Source organism: Pseudonaja textilis, chromosome 2 (assembly GCF_049901715.1).
Source record: "Pseudonaja textilis isolate UNSWEBS1 chromosome 2, rPseTex1.2, whole genome shotgun sequence".
Taxonomy (NCBI): Eukaryota; Metazoa; Chordata; class Lepidosauria; order Squamata; family Elapidae; genus Pseudonaja; species Pseudonaja textilis.
The window spans coordinates 4,297,010-4,318,260 of NC_141991.1; the positions used below are offsets into that span (position 1 = coordinate 4,297,010).

Sequence of the window (21,251 nt, forward strand, 5' to 3'; positions counted from 1 at the left end):
AGGCCCGCGGGAGCGTCGGCGGCCACGCTGGGAGGCCCGCGCAGCTCCCCCCCAAACGGGGGCTCTCTCCTTTCTGGCGGGCGGGAAACCCGGTCACGTGGGCTGAGCGGGGCGCGTGCAAGGGAGAGGCCGCCGGAGGGGAGCCGAGGGGCGGGGCTGGGCGGGACGGGAGAGGCGTGGCCTCCCCTCGCGGGGCGGGGCGGGGCGGGGCCGCCCCCTCCTTCCTCCCCTCGCCAGCTGGGAAACGAAACCGAAAGTGCCTTCGGCCCTTCTTCGCCTCCGCGTGCGAAGGCACCCACGTCGCTCTTAGCCTCCCGGGCGGCGGCCGCCTTTCTGCGGCGCGGGGGGGAGTTTTCCGGCTGCTCTTCGCTGCCCTCCCAGGCCCAGAAGCGGCGCCCCTTGTCGGCTCCGACCGAAGCTGCCTTTCCCTCCCCGCCCGTGGCCCGACTGGACCGGAGGCCCCTCGGAGGAGGGAAGCGCGGGGGGCTCCGCTAGGCGAAGGGCCGACGGAGGTCAGCTTTGCAGGTAAACTTTCTCCCCACCGAAACGGTGTCCCGACTCCCCGCTGAAGGGCCCCAGAGGGTGGGGGTGGGGGTTTTGGACCGGATTTGGCTCTTGACTCTTCCCGAGGGGTTTCGGGAGGGGGGGAAGGCCTGGCAGGGAAGTGGGGAGGCTGAGGAGTGCGAAGGGGGGACGGTGGGGGGCCTCTATGCGGCTCCAGACTCGCTTCTTCCCCAGGCGAACCAAGGAAGGCCCGGAGCCTCCGACACCCCTGAGCTGGCCGGGCTTTTTTTGACGGGTGTGTGTGTCAAAAAGTGTTTTATTTTTTTAATTCTTTAAATCCACCTTTGCGAAGAACAGCGTCTCTTTCTCATTTTCCCCGTCTCTTATCTTCTCATCGTTTACTTGGTGTCGATCTCTTTATTTTTAACGCATTCTCTTATCTTTCTTGATCATATATTCTACCTATTTACAGTTTCGTCATATCATTTCATCAGCCATTCAAAAGTTTTGTCTTAATCCAGTTAGCCCGTCTCTAATTTCCTTAATGGTACATTCTTATGTTGGCCATGTTTATGTTACCAAATTTATAACAAATTTATAACAAATTTATAACGCATTTTCTTATCTTCCTTGATCATATATTCTACCTATTTACAGTTTCGTCATATCATTTCATCAGCCATTCAAAAGTTTCGTCTTTATTTTACGCATTCTCTTATCTTCCTTGATCATATATTCTACCTATTTACAGTTTCGTCATATCATTTCATCAGCCATTCCAAAATTTTGTCTTAATCCAGTTAGCCTGTCTCTAATTTCCTTAATGGTACATTCTTATATTCGCCATGTTTATGTTACCAAATTTATAACAAATTTTTAACGCATTTTCTTATCTTCCTTGATGATATATCCTACCTATTTACAGTTTCGTCATATCATTTCATCAGCCATTCCAAAGTTTCATCTTAATCCAGTTAGCCCGTCTCTAATTTCCTTAATGGCACATTCTTATATTCGCCATGTTTATGTTACCAAATTTGTAATAATATATCCTGGTTACCTGGTAATGAGTGGATAACAAAATATTTAATTTATTAAAAACATATTAGTCAATCTCCAATTTCCTTGATCGTGTATTCTTGTGCTCACCATGTTTATAATACATGTTTAGATATGCCTTTGGTCTTTTTAAGCTGCCATTCCTACCATTCTTTAAATGTTCAAAAACTCCATCTTAATTTATATTATCCCCTATTATGTTTTCCCCAATATTACATTTGCTTCTATTTTCTTTTCTATAGGTTCCCTTCCCACTAGCATCTCATTTTAACACAAGTATATTTTCTCTTAGCCAATACATTCAATCTTATATTATTACCTCGTTATCTTATATATCCTGCTCAAAAAAAATAAAAGGAATACAAAAATAAGACATCCTAGATCTGAATGAATAAAATATTAAATACTTTGTTCATTACATAGTTGGATGTGCTGGCAACAAAATCACACAAAGATTATCAATGGAAATCAAATTTAGCAATCCATGGAGGTCTGGATTTGGAGTCACACTCAAAATTAAAGTGGAAAAAAACACTACAGGCTGATCCAACTTTGATGTAATGTCCTTCAAACAAGTGAAAATGAGGCTCAGTAGTGTGTGTGGCCTCCGCGTGCCTGTATGACCTCCCTACAACGCCGGGGTATGCTCCTGATGAGGTGGCAGATGGTCTCTTGAGGGATCTCCTCTCACACCTGGACTAAAGCATCCCACAACTCCTGGAGTATGGTGCAATGTGGTGTTGGTGAATGGAGCGAGACATGATGTCCCAGAAGTGCTCAATTGGATTCAGGTCTGGGGAACGGCGGGAGGGCCAGTCCATAGCATCAATGCCTTCATCTTGCAGGAACTGCTGACACACTCCAGCACATGAGGTCTAGCATTGTCATGCATTAGGAGGAACTCAGGGCCAACCGCACCAGCATATGGTCTCACAAGGGGTCTCATCTCGGTACCCAATGGCAGTCAGGCTACCTCTGGTGAGCACATGGAGGGCTGTGTGGCCCCCTAAAAATGCCACCCCACACTATTACTGACCCACTGCCAAACTGGTCATGCTGGCGGATGTTGCAGGCAGCAGAACGTTCTCCATGGCATCTCCAGACCCTGACACGTCTGTCACGTCTGTCACATGTGCTTTCATACCTGCTTTCATCTGTGAAGAGCACAGGATGCCAGAGGCGAATTTGCCAATCTTGGTGTTCTCTGGCAAATGCCAAATGTCTTGCATGGTGTTGGGCTGTAAGCACAACCCCCCCTGTGGACATCAGGCCCTCATACCACCCTCATGGAGTCTGTTTCTGACTGCTTGAGCAGCCACATGCACATTTGTGGCCCGCTGGAGGTCATTTTGCAGGACTCTGGCAATGCTCCTCCTGTCCCTCCTTGCACAAAGGCGGAGGTAGCAGTCCTGATGCTGGGTTGTTGCTCTCCTGTGGCCTTCTCCACGTCTCCTGATGTACTGGTCTGTCTCCTGGTAGCGCCTCCATGCTCTGGACACTACGTTGACAGACACAGCAAACCTTCTTGCCACAGCTCGCATTGATGTGCCATCCTGGATGAGCTGCGCTTCCTGAGCCACTTGTGTGGGTTGTAGACTCCGTCTCATGCTACCACTAGAGTGAAAGCACCGCCAGCATTCAAAAGTGACCGAACCATCAGCCAGAAAGCATAAGAACTGAGAAGTGGTCTGTGGTCACCACCTGCAGAACCACTCCTTTATTGGGGATGTCTTGCTAACTGCCTATGCTTTCCACCTGTTGTCTATTCCATTTGCACAACAGCAAGTGAAATTGATTGTCAATCAGTGTTGCTACCTAAGTGGACAGTTTGATTTCACAGAAGTGTGATTGACTTGGAGTTACATTGTGTTGTTTAAGTGTTCCCTTTATTTTTTTGAGCAGTGTACGTGAATAACAAAATATATAATTCATTAAAATATTATCCTACTATATAGTTATATCAATTCTCAGTCAGCCTCCACATAACATTTTTTTCGTATCTTAACTATTGATCATTTATATCTTACATAAGCATTTCTATTTTATTTGATTAATTTGTTATAGATTCTTGTTTTCATTTATTCCTCTTGTTCTACTTCTTACTCCCATTTCCTCAAAATCTATTATATATGTTTATTACAAATATATCTCTTCACGTGGAGTCTCCCTCTTTTCCATTCTTAACCATTATCTCTAAGTCTTTCTTTTATGTTACCTCCTTAGCTTGCCTGCCATTTACTATCATCTTGTGGCTTTTTCCCTTAGTCCTTCCTCTGTCGTAATTTTCTTATATTTTCTCTCCCTTTTGTCAAAGTTTGCCCCCACCCTCTTTTGATCTCTCTGTATTTCCTTAACCATTTCATTTATCAGTGTTTCAATCTCAATATCCCCTCTCATTTATTATGTCTATCATTGATATTTCATGTTCAACTTCTTTCTTTTCCTTTTGCATTGTTCCATTTCACTGGTTCCTCTTTCTTCTGACTCCTCCTCCTTTGTTCTTTCTCCTCCTCCTGCTGTGAATTTTCTTCTGTATTCTGTATTTTAGTGCACAAATCCAACATTCTATCCCACATTCATAGCTCGAATGTCCATTCTTATTTCTTTTATATTTCACTCATCTTTATATTGCTTATTAGTCCAGTTATCCAGTTAATTTTATTTTACTTGAACCAGTATCTCTTCTTTGTTTTAAAATATCAATGTCCTCAAATCTTTATTTCCAATGTTAATCAGTCCAAAACACCAATAATTCCAGAGGTCGCATCCTCCTATATTCTTACTTTTTGATTATAATATATTCCAACTTCCAGGGGTCTTATTATAATGTCTTTTATTCCATTTTTAATTACTTCTTTTAATAAAGTTGTTAGTTGAAAGGGTTCTACAGGATTTTTCTTTCATCAGCAAGTGGCGCTTTTAATCCTGTTCCACAGCCACTCTTTTCCCGTTTATTTAGCTTCACCAATTTTAAAAACCAAATATTACTCCTTTTTAGAACAATTACTTCCAGCATTCAGATTAATGCCTTTTAATGCCAAATCTTGCCTGATTGCCAATTCCCAATTAATGTTCTTTTAGATAAGTTCAGTTTCAGATTTTAAGTTTTTTAAAAAAAACTTTAAAGCTCTTTATATTTCCAAATTCTTCTTCTATCCACTGCTAGCACAATTCTTTTATTCTTCTCTGTTATAGTTTTTGGGGTAGTTAAAAATAATATAGATTCTTCTCACCCTTCTCCGAACACTGTTCCCAGTCTCCACTCCAGCACTGGGCTTAGATGTTCTTCGGCTGTCCTAACTTTGTAGCATCCATCTTGGCCTGCTCTTCTCTCCATCGTGGCATAGAGAACAAATTTGGGGTTTTTACAGGGGAGTTGTATTCTCCTCCAGAACCTCACCAAGCACTTCTCCTTAGCTTTGCCGCCCTTCCAAGGTGGCTTTTGGCTCCATTAGGAGGCCACAAACGGCGAGAAGCCAGCGCAGGAACGGAGACCTTCGTTCACTGTTTGTGGTCTTGTCATGACATCAGCCGGAAGTCTGACCAGGCTGAGCTTGAGGGAACTGAAGAGATGGGGTGGATGCCCAAAGAGGCTGCCCCAGACCCTGAGGGGGCTTCCTTTGCCCTCTTCTGTGGCTACTGGGCAACCCCCCCTTTTGCAAGAAGCCATTTAATTGGAGGAGGGCTTCAGAGCACTCTATTCCCTGGGGGAGGGGCTGAGAAATGCGCCTCCCCAGAAGGAGGCAATGAACAGCTTTCATTTCCAGGTTCAGCAAAGGGGGAAAAGGGACTGAAAAACCCCATGGCAACCTCAGGTGAAAAGACGGCCTTGAGGGAGCTGAAGCAGGAGGCCACCTGCCCGCTCTGCCTGGACTTCTTCAAGCAGCCGATGAGCCTCTCCTGTGGGCACAGCTTCTGCCGCGACTGCCTGGCCCTGCTGGGTGCTGAGGCTTCCTGCCCCCAGTGCAGAGCCAAGGTGGAGCCCAGCGGCGCCTGCCCCAGCTGGGTCCTGGCCAATGTGGTTTGTCTGGTGAAGAAGCTTCAGCTGCCAGAGGGAGCCCAGGAGGAGAGCAGCGGCCAACAGCTGTGCCAGGAACACAGGCAGCCTCTGCAGATCTTCTGCTCCAGTGAGAAGAGCCTCCTCTGCCCCGGCTGCCTGGGGAAGCACCAGGGCCACCCTCTCCTCTCTCTGCCCGAGGCTGCCCAGGAGTACAAGGTAGGCACCAACTCCCTGGGGCACTCCGTCAGCTCTTTGGCGGGGCAGGCACAGGAGTCACCCAAAGTCCCCGAAAGATGGGAAGAGCTTCTTGGCAGAAGTGAGACGCCCACAAAAGGCTACCAAGTTAAAAAAATGGCGGACGAGAACCAGGCTCTTTTTTGGCAGCGAGAGAAGAGAAGGTGGGGGAGACCAACTCTCAGTTGCTCGACTCCTTGTGGGCCCCTGCCTGCCCCTGGGACCCTCCAGCAGGGCCTCTCCTTGAGTGTGGCCCCATGATCCCTGTGGCCCCCTCTGGGTGGGAGCGCTCCCATTTGGGAGCCAGGAATAGCACCCTCTCCTCTGCGCGCAGGACTTGCTGGATGGCCTCCTCGAATCCCTTAGCAAGGAGAAGCAGACGCTGCTGCATCAGAGGCAGACCGTGGAGCAGAGCCGGAAGGAATGCCAGGTGGGTCTCTTGGGGAGGGGGCAGGAGGCAGCCTCCCAGGGACTCCGATTCTGCGGCTGGGAAATCTCCATCTGAGTCCCCCGTTTTCTGCCCCCTCCCCTCAGGAGCAATTTGCCACTGAAAAGCAGCAGCTGGGCCTGGCGCTGGAGTCCCTGCAGGAGCTGCTCCGGGAGAGTCAGCCGGTCTGGCTGGGCTGGCTAGCCGAGCAGGAGGAGAAGATGGAGGCCGAATGGGGGGTCGCGCTGGCACAGATCTCCAGGAAAGCCTCCGGCCTGCAGCAGCTGATGGACCAGACGAAGAGAAAGTACCACCAGCCAGAGGGAGAATTCTTGCAGGTGAGGGGGGGGGGACCCTCACTGGCTTCAAGGGGGGAAAGCAGAGGTTTCCCAGGGGGAGGGGAGACCGGCACGCTTGTGAAGGCTGGCACCCATTTCTCTCTTCTCCTCTTTCAGGACATCCAGGGCACCGTAGACAGGTAGGCGTCATCTTGCTCTTCCTCATCTGTCTTTGTGGGTTGGTTTGTGCTCAGAATTCCTGGTGCGGCCGCATCCTTTCGAATTCTGTGGCCGAGAGATACTGGTTGTGGGATCTTTGGTACTTTTGGAGCTTAACTGACTTCCAGCAGACATTTCATTACCTGACTGTTCTGTCCTAGGCCTCCCCAAAAAGCACTAAGTCAATTCTGGATCCTGGCAAGCGCTCTTTTACTACATTAATATGAATTTATTTCATTTACAGTCAGCCAACAGCTTGGCAAACTGTCTTGCAAAGGTATGCTAATTAGCTGAGGCCTTCTCAATCCTGGAATGCTGCCTTGTAAATAGTTCCACCCTCAGTGCTGACAGGGAAGGGTTGGGTTATACAGACAAATTTCCACACGGCTCAAACAAATGAGCGAGTGATTTGTTTCCTGCAAAAGGCCCCTCCCCTTTTGCTTCTCTTTTAATCCTGATGGAAGGGGGCATTCGTCATCTACCTGTGGCCTTACTCCGACATTGACCCTGAGTTTGTAATTGTTCCTTTTGGCAGCTTTGTGCATGTGCAGGCTAGGGACCAGTTCCAGAAGCTCCCCCACCTCAGTGCTGTCCAAGCCTGAAGGCAGCTGATGACTGCCAGGCTGCCCTGGCCCCATCTCTGCCTCTGACGCAGAGCCCTCATCCGAACCTTCCTCAGCCTCCAAGACTGTCCTGGGTTCCTTCCCAACCTCCTGACTACCGTCCAACTATGTTGCCAGCTTGGGCAACTGCCAGCGGGCCACAACACTGACTTGGTAACACCATCCGTGCTGGGAGGGAGTGGGGTTCTCTCCCCGTTGATATACAAGACTCAGTGGTTGCTCAGGTGTTGTAAACAGCACAGGTGAGGCACCACCAACGCCAACTGACAGTCCAACAGCAAAAAGCAGTCTTAACAGGGAGCCCCCAAGGAGAGAACAACCGTCACAGCAATCCTGTCAGGGCAAGCCAGGAATGCAGGCAGTCCTCGACCTCACAACTACAGCTGAAGCCAAGATTTCTGTTACTAAGTGAGACAGTTGTTAACTGAGTCTTTACGACCTTGTTTGCCACACTTAAGCGTATCACTGCCGTTGATAGGTTAGTAACCTGATTAAGTGAATCTAGCTTCCCCGTGGACTTTGCTTGTCCAATGGCCACATGACCTTGGGATCCAGCAATGGTCATAAGTGTGAGCCAGTCACCAAGCATCTGCATTTGGATCCCGTAGCCATGGGGACACTGCAAAGGTCGAAACTGCAAAATGGCCAGAGGGTACTTTTTTCACTGCCGTAACTTTAAACATTCACAAACTAAAAGTTGAGGGTTACCTCTGTGTGAAAAGAGAGCAAACCGCACTCCCTTCTGGCACTGATGATGTTGCTCAGTTGGGTAATGAAAGGTCTGCAAGAAAACAGCTGCGCCCCAAGGACCTTCAGATCAGAATCACATTGACGTTTGTGTTGAGTTCATGACTCTCCTCACTTCTCTACTGACCTCTACACCAGTTCGGTGCGGAGAGTCAGTTGCGATCAAAGCAACAAACAATGTTTGCATAAGAAGCATGCCAGGATTCAGGCCACATCCTGAACTCAGGTTTGCAAAACCCGAGTCCTGTATTCAATTGGCAAAATGCTGGAAAGGACTGGCTTGTTCCATACACCTCACGGCCAACTCAGCCCTAACCCAACCCCCCCTGTTTTGTGGGGAGACAGCTGGTTAGCTGCATGATGCGGCCTTCCTTGTGTCACAGGTGCCAGAGTTACCTGGTAGGGCACGTGGAGAGCGCCTCTCCCAGGCTGCAAGGCAGACTCCAGACCCTCTTAGAGAAAAACGCTTCTGTAAGGCGGATTGTGGACAGTTACAAAGGTGAGGGGCCTTCTCAGGAGGGGCTGGGGGGCTGGGGCCCTCAGGAGGAGCCCAAGGAGTTCTGGGCCCTCCTCCTGCCCCCTTCCTAGTGGGGGATCTTGGGGAAGCCAGGCCCAATCCAGCTCCATCCAACCTCTGGCTGGGTGAAGTGGGGTGTTGGGATATGTGCAGCGTAATCCTTGTATAAAAAAAGAATATGCACATGGAAAACGGTTTATGAAAACAGTTACGATGAAATATACAGTCACACAGAGTTGAACAAGTATTAATGTTTACTTGAAGAAATAGCACAGTCCAATAAACAGTCCATGTCATACACGTTTTTAACAGTCCAGTTATAAAGTAGTCTTACATCTAGTTATAAAGTTTTCTTACCAGTTCCGTGTCTTTTACAGCAGACAAATATCAAACCGTAATACAACAAATAACCTTTGATATCAACAGACTATCAAAATAAACAGGGATAGTCAGTATCGGTCCGTAGTCGATCAGTATAAAGAGAGATCATCAGTGAAAAAGAGAGAAATAAACCATGATCTATAGCTCCCTCTTATGGCAACTTGTAGCATAGTTAACCAACCAGAACACAGCATAATACATTACGGTATTTTTCCTTAAAGCTGCAAACACAGCTACGTTATTTACATATACATAACGGGGGCTGCCTCTTCCACTGATCAGTTACCCCCCCCCCAGCCATGGTCCTTGTGGGGGAACACCGGGCATCTGGCAGGAACCGAGACGCTGCTGCCAACAGGGTGGCTTCTGCTCACGGGCATCAGCCCCTGGTGGCTGTTTCTCATCCCGGCCTCATTTGTTTCCTTTCCTCCTCTGAATCTCAGCCTCTCTGAAGACAACTCTGACCAGGGAGAACCTTGAGCAACATCTGACCACAGGTAAAACCCCCGGGGCTGGTGGGGAGGAGTCAGTGGGGAGGGGCTTGCAAAAACCACCTGCTCTCGCCAGGCCTCACAACCGTGGTTTCCCCACATCGTCAGGAGTGACGCCTGCCAGGAGTGGCTTTCTCCGTGGGTGGAAGCCCCGAGTCTGGAGGGCCCCGAAGGCATCTTCTGGGGGAGAAGTCGGGTCCCTCAGCAGCCAAATGGAGTCAGCCCTTCCCTTCCACCCCTTGGCCCCTCCAGAAAAGAGCTACGGGGCAAAGACACTCAGAGCTTTCCAGGCATAGAAGAGCCCAGCTCAGTGTTGATCTGTGCCTTGTGAGAAGTGGGGGAGGGGGCTTCTCCAGGCCCCCCAGCCTAATTTTAAACTTCTCCCCCTTCCTCCCCAGCACCTGCTCCAGAACAGCCAAGATCTCCTAAAGGTAACAGCACATGGAGGAAAAGGCAGCTTTCCGTAGCGGGTGGAGTCCATAGCGGGTGGAGTCCGTAGCGGGTGGCAGATGTTGGGCATCCCCTGCCTGGCAAGGGCCCTGCCTGAACCAGCCCTCCAGGCGCCTAGTAAATGGGGGGGGGGAACCCCTGACCCCGGGGCTCAGCAGCCGTCATAAATCCATGCCAGTTGCGAAATGGCCAAGTTTTGATCACGTGACCCTGGGGATGCTTCAATGGCCATAAGTGTGAAAAAGGGCTGTAGGTCACCCTTTCAGTGCCATTGTAACTTCAAACCGTCACTAAAGGAACGGTTGGAAGCTGAGGATGACCTGTGCCCTGGGGAATTGAAGTAAGCGCAGGGCCTAGTCTGGGTCAGACCCCCCCCCAACTGCCCATGAGCCCCCCCCCTTCAGAGGCAGCGCCACTGACCTCTGCCTGCAGAGGCCTGTTGTATTAGGAATTGGTCCCATTTTTGAGTTGGGGCCCTTGCCAGGCACTGCGACTCTGGGCTCCAGAGAGGACCAAACGGCCCAGTTTCCTCCCTTTGCCACACTGCTGCCTTTTGCCCGCTAAGCAGGTCCTTCCCTGAGCAGGTGAAGCATCCAGCCCTGCCCTGCTTTGCCCTTGGTAGCCAAGAGTCCTCAGTCATGCTCTCCAGTTAGATATTTGCTCAGCAGAAACTTCAGTCACCTAGCTACTATCTCTGAAAAGCTATGTGTGGAATGCACTTTCGATTTCCAAGCTACCGCACTGCTCCCCCTCCTTTTCTGTCGGCAACTCTTAAAAAGACCATAGAAATGTTTTGTGGCCCGCCTTAAAGAGTTTCTGTTCTCCGTCTTGCAGTCTACATCACGCTGGATGGCTCCACCGCCCACCCACAGCTCTGGTGCCAGGGCTCCAGTGTGACTTGGGCCAACAGATTCCAGGATTGCCCAGATGTGCCAGAGAGGTTCGATCAGGAATTATGTGTCCTGGGCTCTGAAGGATTCACCACAGGATGGCACTGGTGGGAAGTCTCCGTGCAGGGGCCTTACAATTTCCCAGTGCAGGGCGAAGTAAGCTGGGCCATCGGGGTGGCCAAGGAGTCCATCCCCAGGAAGGGGAGCTTCAAGCTGAGCTCCCAGGTGGGAATATGGGCCGTGGGGAATAATGTTTGGGGGCAGATGATCGCTTTTGAACCGTATCGGGTGACATTGCAAAGTTCGCCGCGGAGACTGTGGGTGAGGCTGGACTGCGAGGCAAAAGAAGTGCAGATCCTGGATGCAGTGACAGGGGCTTCACTCTACACCTTCAAGAAAGGGCCCTTCTTTGGGGAGATGTTCCGGCCTTTTTTCTATCTGGGCCAGATGGGGGTCACCCTTCAATGTGTGTGACTGATAGTCCCCAACTTACAACAGTTCACGTAGTGACCAAAGTTGAGTTCAGCCCCACCTCCTGGCACCTTCGAGACCACACCTGGCAAGAGGACCAGATGTGGTCTCCCCTCCACGCGCCATGCCCGACCTTATAATTTTGCCATGCTCAGTCCAGGCTGGTTGGTGGCCGCCAAGAGCTTCGTGGCTGGGGGGCTTTGACTGACCGAGAGGTGGTGGGGCTGTGACGCAGTGGTGCCTCTTGGCTCCCCTTTGTCCCTTGTTTGGGCAAAACCCTTGATGCCGCCTCCTGCCAGGCGGTGCATCCTTGTTGTGCACTAACACGACGTTTCTCAACCTGGGGCACCCGGGAGATGTGTGGACTTCCACTCCCAGAATTCCCAGCCAGCAGAGCTACCTGGGCAATATAGGTGTTGGAAGTCCCTGCATCCTCCAGGTGCTGCCCAGATTGGGCATCCCTGCCTGACTCTGGCTCACAGTTTAGATGAGAGGTAGGCGGTTAAAGGGCCTTTTATAATCAATAAAAGTGATATATTAATGTTATTCTACATTTATGTTACATTTATGCTACATTTATGTTACTCTGAATTTATTAAAAATGCAACATGTTTATGTTTTATTTGCATCGTTTATCGAGGTGATTTACAGGCATCGAATAAGTTTTTAAGATTACCTTCTAAGGAGAATCTTTGTAGCTCAGGGTTGACCTGAGGGCGTCCTTGGTGGTCCCTGAATTTGGTTGTTTTTTTTTGCAAACATTTCACAACCCAAATAGATACCGTCATCAATTCTAGTAGAGAGGGGAGAGGTTGCTCTCAGTTGAGAGCAAACTGAGAGCGAACACCACTCCTAACCACCAAAATGTTGCCTAGTTTGGGTCATGAAACCTCTGCAAGAAAACCACCAAACTCAAGGAACCACCAAGGACAAACACACACACACACCCCAGGTTCTTATCAGCTTCACTCCAAACTTGGGTGCCCGAGTTTGGAGGCAACTGATCCGAGGTCTTGTCCAGGATGGTGGAATGATCCCCTTCAGGGCTGGGATGAGCCACCTTCGGCCACAGGTGAGCTGACCCAGGCACTCTCAAAGGAGTAAGATGAGCAAGGGGGCAGAAGGGTGCAAGATAGAGGGAATGAGACGGGGGAAGGGTGTGCCCCTCCTGAGCCAGTTGGGGCTCAGGACAAGACACAAACCCAGCCGGGAAAGAGTTAATGGAACCCCTAAATTTGCCACTTGTGGAAGATAATCCGGCATGAAGTATTTTCTTGAGGTTCAAGTCTGGCATGCCGTCGATGTCTTTGTGGGGCCAGGTAACCCCGCCCGTCCAGCAGGGAGTGGCCAAAGGAGAGCGGTCATCCTGTGCACAGGGAAGTGGACAATACACTGGACGAGAGGTGGCCAAAGTGGGACTCCTTTTGCTTGGGACAGTCTTGAGTGCAAAGGGAGCAGAACCATCCCCACCAAGTGGACGTTGGGGTCCTGTGGGTGGAGGGTCTGAGTGACTAGTCATCCAGTGGATGGTCCAAAAGGTGCCCCCCCCTGCTTCCAATCTGCCGCCCCACCCCTGGAGGGATGAGGATGGCCTGGATCTTGTGTCTTCCAGGGGCGGGGGAGTTATAGGGGGAGAAGAGTGGGAGCTCGGGGCCCACAATCCTTGAAGATCCTTTGCCTGCTGGAGAAGAAGCTGGAATTGGTGCTGATGGAGCAGAACAGATCAACAGAGTTGGAAGGGACCAAGAGCCATTTGGACCTATTTCCCTCAGAAAACAAAAAACACCAGCATCTCACCTCTGTATTTCTCTCATCTCTGTCTCATCTCTCTGTGTCTTTCTTCCTGTCATCTCTTTAATTGTATCTGTCTCAGCTGTCTGTCTCTTTCCATCTCTGTCTTTCACTCTTTTTCTCTTTGTCTCTCTCTCCCTCATTCTGATTCTCCAGCGCTCTCTGGGTCTTGTGGTTGCTTCGTTGGCTTTTGTTAGTGCTGACGCACCTCGGTTGCTCATGGAGATGCACAACCACTTCTCCGCTCTGAGAAACTTGTCCAACCCGGCTGCAGCTGATGCTCCACATTGTAATGAGCTCCAGGAGGAGGAGGAGGGGACCACAGCAGGGGGAAGAAAGAGCCACAGGTTGCCGACACCGGTTGCTTCAGCCCGCCTGCACCGCCAACCAGGGGTGGGATTCAAATTTTTTAACAACCAGTTCTGTGGATGTAGCTTAGTTGGTGGACATGGCTTGGTGGTCATGTGATTGGCTGGGTGTGGCCAACTCCATATCACTCACATTAAGGCACACATCTCGCCTGGCCTCATGACTGTAGGGATGCTGCGTAAATCGTAAGTGTGAAAAATGGTCATAAGTCACTTTTTTCAGTGCCATTGTAACGTTAGATGGTCACTCCATACAAGCAAAGTACCAGCAAAGAAGGGGGGAAAACTCCAGAGAAGTTCCTGAGACAGGAAGTCTAGTCCTGCCAAGAATGTAATAAGGGTTAACGGAGAGGCAGTTTCTGTAAGCAACAGAATGTTTCCTTCCTGCCTTCCTTACAGGATTAGGCCAGTAATTTCTTCTAACAACCAGTTCTCTGAACTGCTTAGAATGTTAACAACTGGTTCTAGAGAATAGGTGTGAACCTGTAGAATCCCATCCCTGCCACCAACACACACACCCTTGCTGCAAGCAAGCACTGCACTACTCCTTGCATGTTGCACCACCTGCAAACCACCTACAGTCAGTCCACTAAAGAGAGAAGATGGCAAGGAAGTAATAGGCAACAGAGAGAAAGCAGAACTGCTTAACTCATTGTTTGCATACATCTTCATGCAAAAAGAAACCATAGCTCAACCCACCAAAACCATAACTGTAAATGACAGACCAGAAAAAAAAGTTAAAATAAGCAAAAAAAAAATAGTAAGAAAACACCTATCTGATCTTGATGAACACAAATCACCAGGGCTTGATGGATTCCATCCCAGAGTTTTAATAAAGGAGCTGGCAGAGGTCATCTCAGAACCACTGCACTATATCTTTCAAAAAATCCTGGAGCACTGGGGAACTACCAGAGGACTGGAAAAGAGCTGATGTGGCTCCCATTTTCAAAAAAGGGAAAAAAAACAGACCCAGGAAACTATAGACCAATCAGCCTAACATCAATACCCAGGAAGATACTGGAAAAGAATAAAAAAACATCTGCCAACATCAAGAAACATCTAATAACTAGCAGGTTCGTTAATCATGTAGATCATGCCAAACCAATCTCATTTCATTCTTCAACACAGTGACTAAATTAGTAGACCAGCAAAATACCATGGACATAATATATTTAGATTTCAGCAAGGCATTTGACAATGTAGACCACAACCTACTTCTTAGTAAGCTAGAAAAAAGTGGAATAGATAGCACCACCACTAGAGGGATTCGCAACTGGCTGGCAAACCGTACTCAACGAGTAGTCCTTAACGGGTCTAAATCTACATGGAGGGAAGTAAGCAGTGGGGTGCCACAAGGTTCTGTCTTAGGTCCACTACTTTTCAATATCTTCATTAACAACTTAGATGAGGGAATAGAAGGGGAACCTACCAAATTTGCAGATGATACGAAGCTGGCAGGAATAGCTAACACCCAAGAAGATAGTCTCAAGATCCATCTGGATCTTGACAGATTAGAACACTGGGCCATATCTAACAAAATGAAATTCAATGTAGAGAAAAGTAAAGTCCTACACTTAGGCAAGAAAAACCAAAAGTGCACATATAGACTGGATGAAACTAGGCTCAATAACAGTAACTATGAGAGGGATCTTGGAGTCTTAGTGGACAACCAGCTAAATATAAGCCAGCAGTGTGCAGCAGCAGCCAGAAAAGCTAATACAATCCTAAATTGTATTAATAGAGGGATACAATCAAGATCAAGGGAGGTCCTAATACCACTCTATAAAGCCTTAGTAAGACCACACCTAGAGTACTGCATCCACTTTTGTTCACATTATAAAAAAAGATGTTGAGACTCTAGAAAAAGTACAGAGAAGAGCAACCAGGATGATGAGGGGACTGGAGGCTAAAACATACTATGAACAGTTACAGGAACTGGGCTTGGCTAGTCCAGTGAATAGAAGGACCAGGGAAGACATGATAGCAGTCTTCCAGTATTTAAGGGGCTGCCACAGAGAGGAAGGGGTCAACAATCAACCCATGGAACAGAAGTTGCCCTTGGAAGTTGTAGGAGCGCCATCCCTTGAGACTTTCAAGAAGAGATTGGACTGCCATTTGCCAGAAATGGTGTAGGGTCTCCTGCTTGGGTGGGGGGTTGGACTAGATGACCTACAAGGTCCCTTCCAACTCTGATTATCTGTTAAATCTGCTAAAGTTGCAAGTTGCACATACCTCCCTGTACGGTGGAGATTTCCAGCCCCACCACCAGCTGCCTGACCGGTCCCATATTTTACAGCTCTAGTCACAGGACTGGCCCATTGGTCACCCTGGAGCAGCTCCTCCACCCAGGTGCCCTGAGGACCACCAAAATTTTCTCATGGACCATCAGTGATCCGCAGACCACCAATTGGTGACCTCTGATCTAGTCCAACCCCCCCGCCTCCTAAGCAGGAGGTCCTGCACCATTTCTGACAGATGGCAGTCCAGTCTCTTCTTGAAGGTCTCAAGTGATGGTGCTCCCACAACTTCCGAAGGGAACTTTTGTTCCATCGGTTGATTGGTTCTCACCATCAGAAAATTCCTCCTTATTTCCAGGCTGAATCTCTCCTTGTTCAGTTTCCATCCATTATTCCTTGTCTGGCCTTCGGGTGCCTTGGAAAATAGCTTGACACCCTTTTCTCTATGATGGATTTGGTTTTTGAAGGGGAGTGTATTAGCTTAGTGAGAAAATCCACCAAGCCACAGACAATGGAACCACTAAAACAACGTGAAGAATACAATAGAATATAGAATAGAATAGAATTAGAATAGAATAGAATAGAATAGAATAGAATAGAATAGAATAGAATTAGACTAGAATATGGAATAGAATAGAATAGAATATTAATAGAATAGAATAGAATATTAATAGAATAGAATAGAATAGAATAGAATAGAATAGAATAGAATAGAATAGCCTCTGTGGCTGAGGCCAGGCTAGCTAAAAGACCATCATCCCCAACCCGTCTCCTCTGTCCACCCCAGATGGCCACAGAGCACCAGCTAAGAGTTTCCCCCCTCCTTAGGGGCAGTTGGTGGTCTCTGTGGGGCTCCTCCCACCCCCAGGGACAACCTTCCCGTTGGCCCCACTTTAGGGGCTGATAAAAACATGCCTTCCCCAGGGGGCCTTTGGAGTGGCGCCAGTTAAGAGTTTGCAGCTTTCCTCCAGTACACAAGTAAAGGATTCATTCATAGAAGAAGCTTCTTTATATGCAATAATATAACACATGATGCATGTATACAATACCCATGCAGCTCTTTCAATGTGGCACAAGTAGTGACCTCAGAATCAGAAGCGCACAAGCTTTGAGCACAGAACTTCTTTCTTAAGAGAGATCAGCTAAGCTAAGTCAGGCCCAGGCTCCTAGCTGGCTAACATAGCAAGAAGATATCCTGTTTCTTAGTCACCAAATAGTCCCCATTGGCTGACTTGTTATGGATATCCCAGCTCGTAATTTCGTATACACTGACAGAGCCTGCCTGGCTTTTAAAATTATTTGCTACTAATTTCTAATTATCTCATGGATGCTTTAAAAGGTAATCTTAAAAACTTATTCAATGCCTGTAAATTGCCTCGATAAACAAAACAAACACGTTGCATTTTTAATAAATTCAGAATAACATACATGTAGAATAACAGGCAGGTATTAAGGTATCACTTTTACTGATTAGAAAAGGCCCTTTAACCGCCTACCTCTCATCTAAACTGTGAGCCACAGAGTTAGGCAGGGATGCCCAACCTTGGCAGCACCTGGAGGATGCAGGGGCTTCCAACACCTAAATTCCCCAGGTAGCTCTGCTGGCTGGGAATTCTGGGAGTGGAAGTCCACACATCTCCCGGGTGCCCCAGGTTGAGAAACATTGTGTTAACGCACAACAAGGATGCACCGCCTGGCAGGAGGCGGCATCGAGGGTTTTGCCCAAACAAGGGACAAAGGGGGCTCAGAGAAGCCAAGAGGCACCACTGCGTCACAGCCCCATCACCTCTCGGTCAATCAAAGCCCCCCAGCCACGAAGCTCTTGGCGGCCCCCAACCAGCCTGGACTGAGCACAGCAAAATTATACGGTCGGGCATGGCGCGTGGAGGGGAGACCACATCTGGTCCTCTTGCCAGATGTTGTCTCAGAAGTGCCAGGAGATGGGGCTGAACTCAACTTTGCTCACTACGTGAACTGTTGTAAGTTGAGGACTTACAGCCTCCTCTACAGCCCCATCTCCTCTGCTTCGAGTTACGTCCACTCCTGCCCCTCCCTCCCTGGGAAAAGGGACAGAGACAGACAGAGAGACCGAGAGAGAGAGAATCTGAGACACACAGAGACAGAGAGTCCGTGGGATCCGACGGAATCCCCTCCGGGTGACTTTTCGCCATTTGCACCAGGACCCGGGGAGGCCCACAGTCCCCGCCTGGATTCCCCCGGATGTCGCTTGCAGAGCTCGCCCTCCAGAGCAGATGCATCTCCGGGAACACGCTACCCTGCCAAGCCTCCAAAGCAACCCACAGCTGCGATTTCACCCCCAGCGGGCGGCAGGGGGCGCACTCTCAGCCGCCTGCTAGCCCACTGCGCATGCTCCACTCCGATTGCGTTTTTCGGGTAAGTCCGGCGGCTAGTTGCTCCCTGGGAATCTGGTGGGGGCGGGGAAGGTGGGGGTCCCGCCACTCAGATCCTCCCCAGGAGACGGAACGAGATTCTGAGGCTTGGAGGGATCGGGAAATCCGGCCCAAAGCTACTCTGTGCATGGGGAGGGGGGGAGATCCAAGAATGGGGTAGGGGGGAGGAGAGAAGGAAACCTAAAGGAACCACCTGCTCACATCTCCTTCCGATTCCGAGGCTGGAAGAGCCAGGAGAGCTAGGGGTGCAAGTGGCTGGAAGATCCCTTCTGAGCCTGGCAGAGGAGAAGAAACAGGAAGGGCCCCGGGTCAGAGAAGTTTCTTTTGGAGGGATCTTCACATGCTTGAATTCTCCATTTCTCCTTCATGGAGTTTTGGACATTAATATTGCCAATATTTTTAGAGCCAATGTTGCTGTTAATGTGGCTCTGCACTACATCCTACAACATCTCAAATCTCCAAATACCTAGGCAAGAGCCCTCGTAGGCTTCGGTTCAGCATTCAACATCATCATTCCAGACATTTCTTCTAACTGAACTAAACCAGCTAGCGGTACCTGAACACGCTTGTAAGTGCATCATAAGCTTCCTAACAGACAGGAGGTAGTAGGTGAAGCTAGGCAGAATCACATCTGATATCTGTACAATTAGCACAGCCAAAGGCTGTGTGCTTTCTCGACTTCTCCCCATATACTCCCTAACTGACTGCATCTCAGACAATCCATCTGTTAAAATACTGAACTTTGACACATGATTTTGATAGCGATTGGTCTCATTCGAGACGACGAATCCACATAGAGACGGAAGGTTGTATGACTTGCCTCATGGTATAACCGGAATAATCTGGAACTGAACACATTCAAAACCGTAGAAATGGTGATAGACTTTAGGAGAAACCCTCCCATACTACCACCTCTTACAATACTAGACAACACGGTATCAAAAATAGAGACCTTCAAATTTCTAGGTTCTATCATATCACAAGACCTAAAATGGACACCTAACATCAAAAACGTCATCAAAAAAGAACACGGAATGTTCTTTCTGCGCCAACTCAACTCAAGCTGCCCAAGGAGCTGCTGATCCAGTTCTACAGAGGAATCATTGAGTCTGTCATCTGCACCTCTATAACTGTCTGGTTTGGTTCTGCAACCCAACAGGACAGACACAGACTCCAGAGGGTAATTAGGACTGCAGAAAAAACAATTACTAGAAACCTACCTTCAGTCGAGGACTTGCATACTACAGGAGCCAAAAAGAGGGCTGTGAAAATATTTACAGACTCCTCACATCCCGGACATAAACTGTTTCAACTCCTATCCTCAAAACGACGCTATAGAGCACTACACACCAGAAGAACTAGACACAAGGAGTTTTTTTCCTGAATGCCATCACTCAGCTAAACAAATAATTCCCTCAGCACTGTCCAACTATTTACAAAGTCTGCATTACTATTAATCTTCTCATCATTCCTTATCACCCATCCCCTCTCATTTGTGACTGTATGACTGTAACTTGTAGCTTGTATCCTTACGATTTATATTGACTGTTTCCTAGTATGATTTGATTGCTTATTGTACCCAATGACTTATTGAGTGTTGTACCTTATGATTCTTGACTCATGACGAATGTATCTTTTCTGTTTTGTATACTGAGAGCATTTGCACCAAGACAAATTCCTTATGTGCGCAATCACACTTTGCCAATAAAGAATTCTATTCAATAGAAATTTAGAGAACTCATTAGCGAAATTATTCTTGCTTCCTTCCAAAGAGTATCTCATTTGGAGTGATTCTCCCATTGGCTCATCCATCATTACTGACGGACACAAGGGTTTTGTGGGCAGAAAATAATATTCAGATCCTCTTTTGTATTGTCCTCTTACAGCTCCTTTGCTTATATTTCAGGTTCTGAGGTCCCTCCATAGATGGAGAGTAATTGGGTGGATCACACAAATCTTTCTCCTGATCTGTCTTTCAGAGGGGTCCCCAAGGATAGAAGTCAAGTTCAGGATACTTCACTAGGTAAGGGGAGACTGTTCTACTGGGTTGGAGGTTTTTTGGAAGGATTCCAGTTACGCTTAATTCTCTGTGTCTTCTTCTGTCTTAGTTGTTGGATTTGATAGAAAGTGACCCAATAAGAAAGATATGACTCCCTCTTCCAGCTAGAAGATTTAAGGAATTTCCTCCCTTCGGAGCAAGCTTATTGTTTCTCTTTCACAGAAAACCGACTCTAGTAGGGAATACCTTGATGCATTCTGCCTCTTCCTCCATCCTGAAAGATTTTTCTTTATTTCTGGCCTTCCTTAAGAGATAGTTTTGACTAAATTCCCACACAGATCCCTGCTGGGCCATTTCCAACACCACTTGTCCTTGCAGGCATGTTTCTTGGGTTGCTAGAATATCACAAATCGCTCTGGTTTCAAACTGCAGAGAGTGGGGGTGGGGGGGAGAGCATTTACAGTGATTGAGGATTGTAAAAAATTCCATGTGTTGTTCCAAAAAGTTAGGAGAACAATCCAACTGAGGATTGTTCTTCAGCGTGTGGTGGGGTTGGTCTTCTCATTTCATTCTTGGCTCCCATGATCGAGCCTATGAAAGGCAATGTGTAGAAGAGGCAAAAATGGAGGTTTCCTGGGCCAAACAGGAAAAAAATTTTAATTTGTGCCTTCAAGCGAGAAAAGATGTAGTTGAACCCTCTCCTGTTTCCACCCTGTCTCTCTCCTTCCCAGCGGACAAAATGGAGTCACCGTTGTCCACTGAATCATCTCCTCCTATTGGTGAAGCTGAAAGATCTGCTGGATTCCCGACTCAGGTAGGAAGGAAGAGATTAGCAGCTTATATGGAGGAGCGATTTCAAGCTAGAGACAAAATTAAATATAATCTCTTTTATTTGGATAAAAGAATCATTTTCACCATCTCAGCTTCTTGCTGTGAGGAATAATATATCATTTATTCATAGGAGTTTCCTCATGTTTCCAGTATTGTGCAAATACACTTCTTGCTGCTGTCAAGATATGTAATATTAAATATAGGTTCCCTTTGTCATATTTTTCAGGTATTATGCCTAGCAAAAATATTTCTGGCTTAAAATCATGTGTTGTTTCAAATCCAAACATGTATGTAGTTTTGTCCAATATTTCTTTGCTTTTACA

The 21,251-nt window shown here is 48.0% G+C and overlaps 2 protein-coding genes across 8 annotated transcripts in view; both read left to right on the forward strand.

The window, feature by feature from the left end:
* LOC113450369 (uncharacterized) overlaps nucleotides 1–21,251 on the forward strand; it is a 57,336-nt gene that overhangs the window by 30,532 nt on the left and 5,553 nt on the right. For 2 of the 7 annotated variants that reach the window (XM_087927926.1, XM_087927929.1), the window contains exons 2-3: nucleotides 20,005–20,121; nucleotides 20,829–20,911. In XM_087927926.1, the coding sequence (XP_087784052.1) occupies nucleotides 20,025–20,121; nucleotides 20,829–20,911 (180 nt within the window). In that variant the 5' untranslated portion in view covers nucleotides 20,005–20,024. Of the gene's footprint in view, nucleotides 1–17,909; nucleotides 18,407–20,004; nucleotides 20,122–20,828; nucleotides 20,912–21,251 lie in introns of those variants that run through there. The other 5 variants (XM_087927931.1, XM_087927928.1, XM_087927930.1 and 2 more) reach the window with 5 other exon arrangements.
* Nucleotides 232–11,913, forward strand: LOC113450367 (E3 ubiquitin-protein ligase TRIM7-like). Its single transcript, XM_026721547.2, has 9 exons — nucleotides 232–525; nucleotides 5,331–5,779; nucleotides 6,132–6,227; nucleotides 6,332–6,562; nucleotides 6,680–6,702; nucleotides 8,475–8,590; nucleotides 9,433–9,486; nucleotides 9,879–9,911; nucleotides 10,765–11,913. Exons 2-9 carry the CDS (start codon nucleotides 5,366–5,368, stop codon nucleotides 11,292–11,294), a joined length of 1,497 nt encoding a protein of 498 aa, XP_026577332.2. The 5' UTR covers nucleotides 232–525; nucleotides 5,331–5,365; the 3' UTR covers nucleotides 11,295–11,913.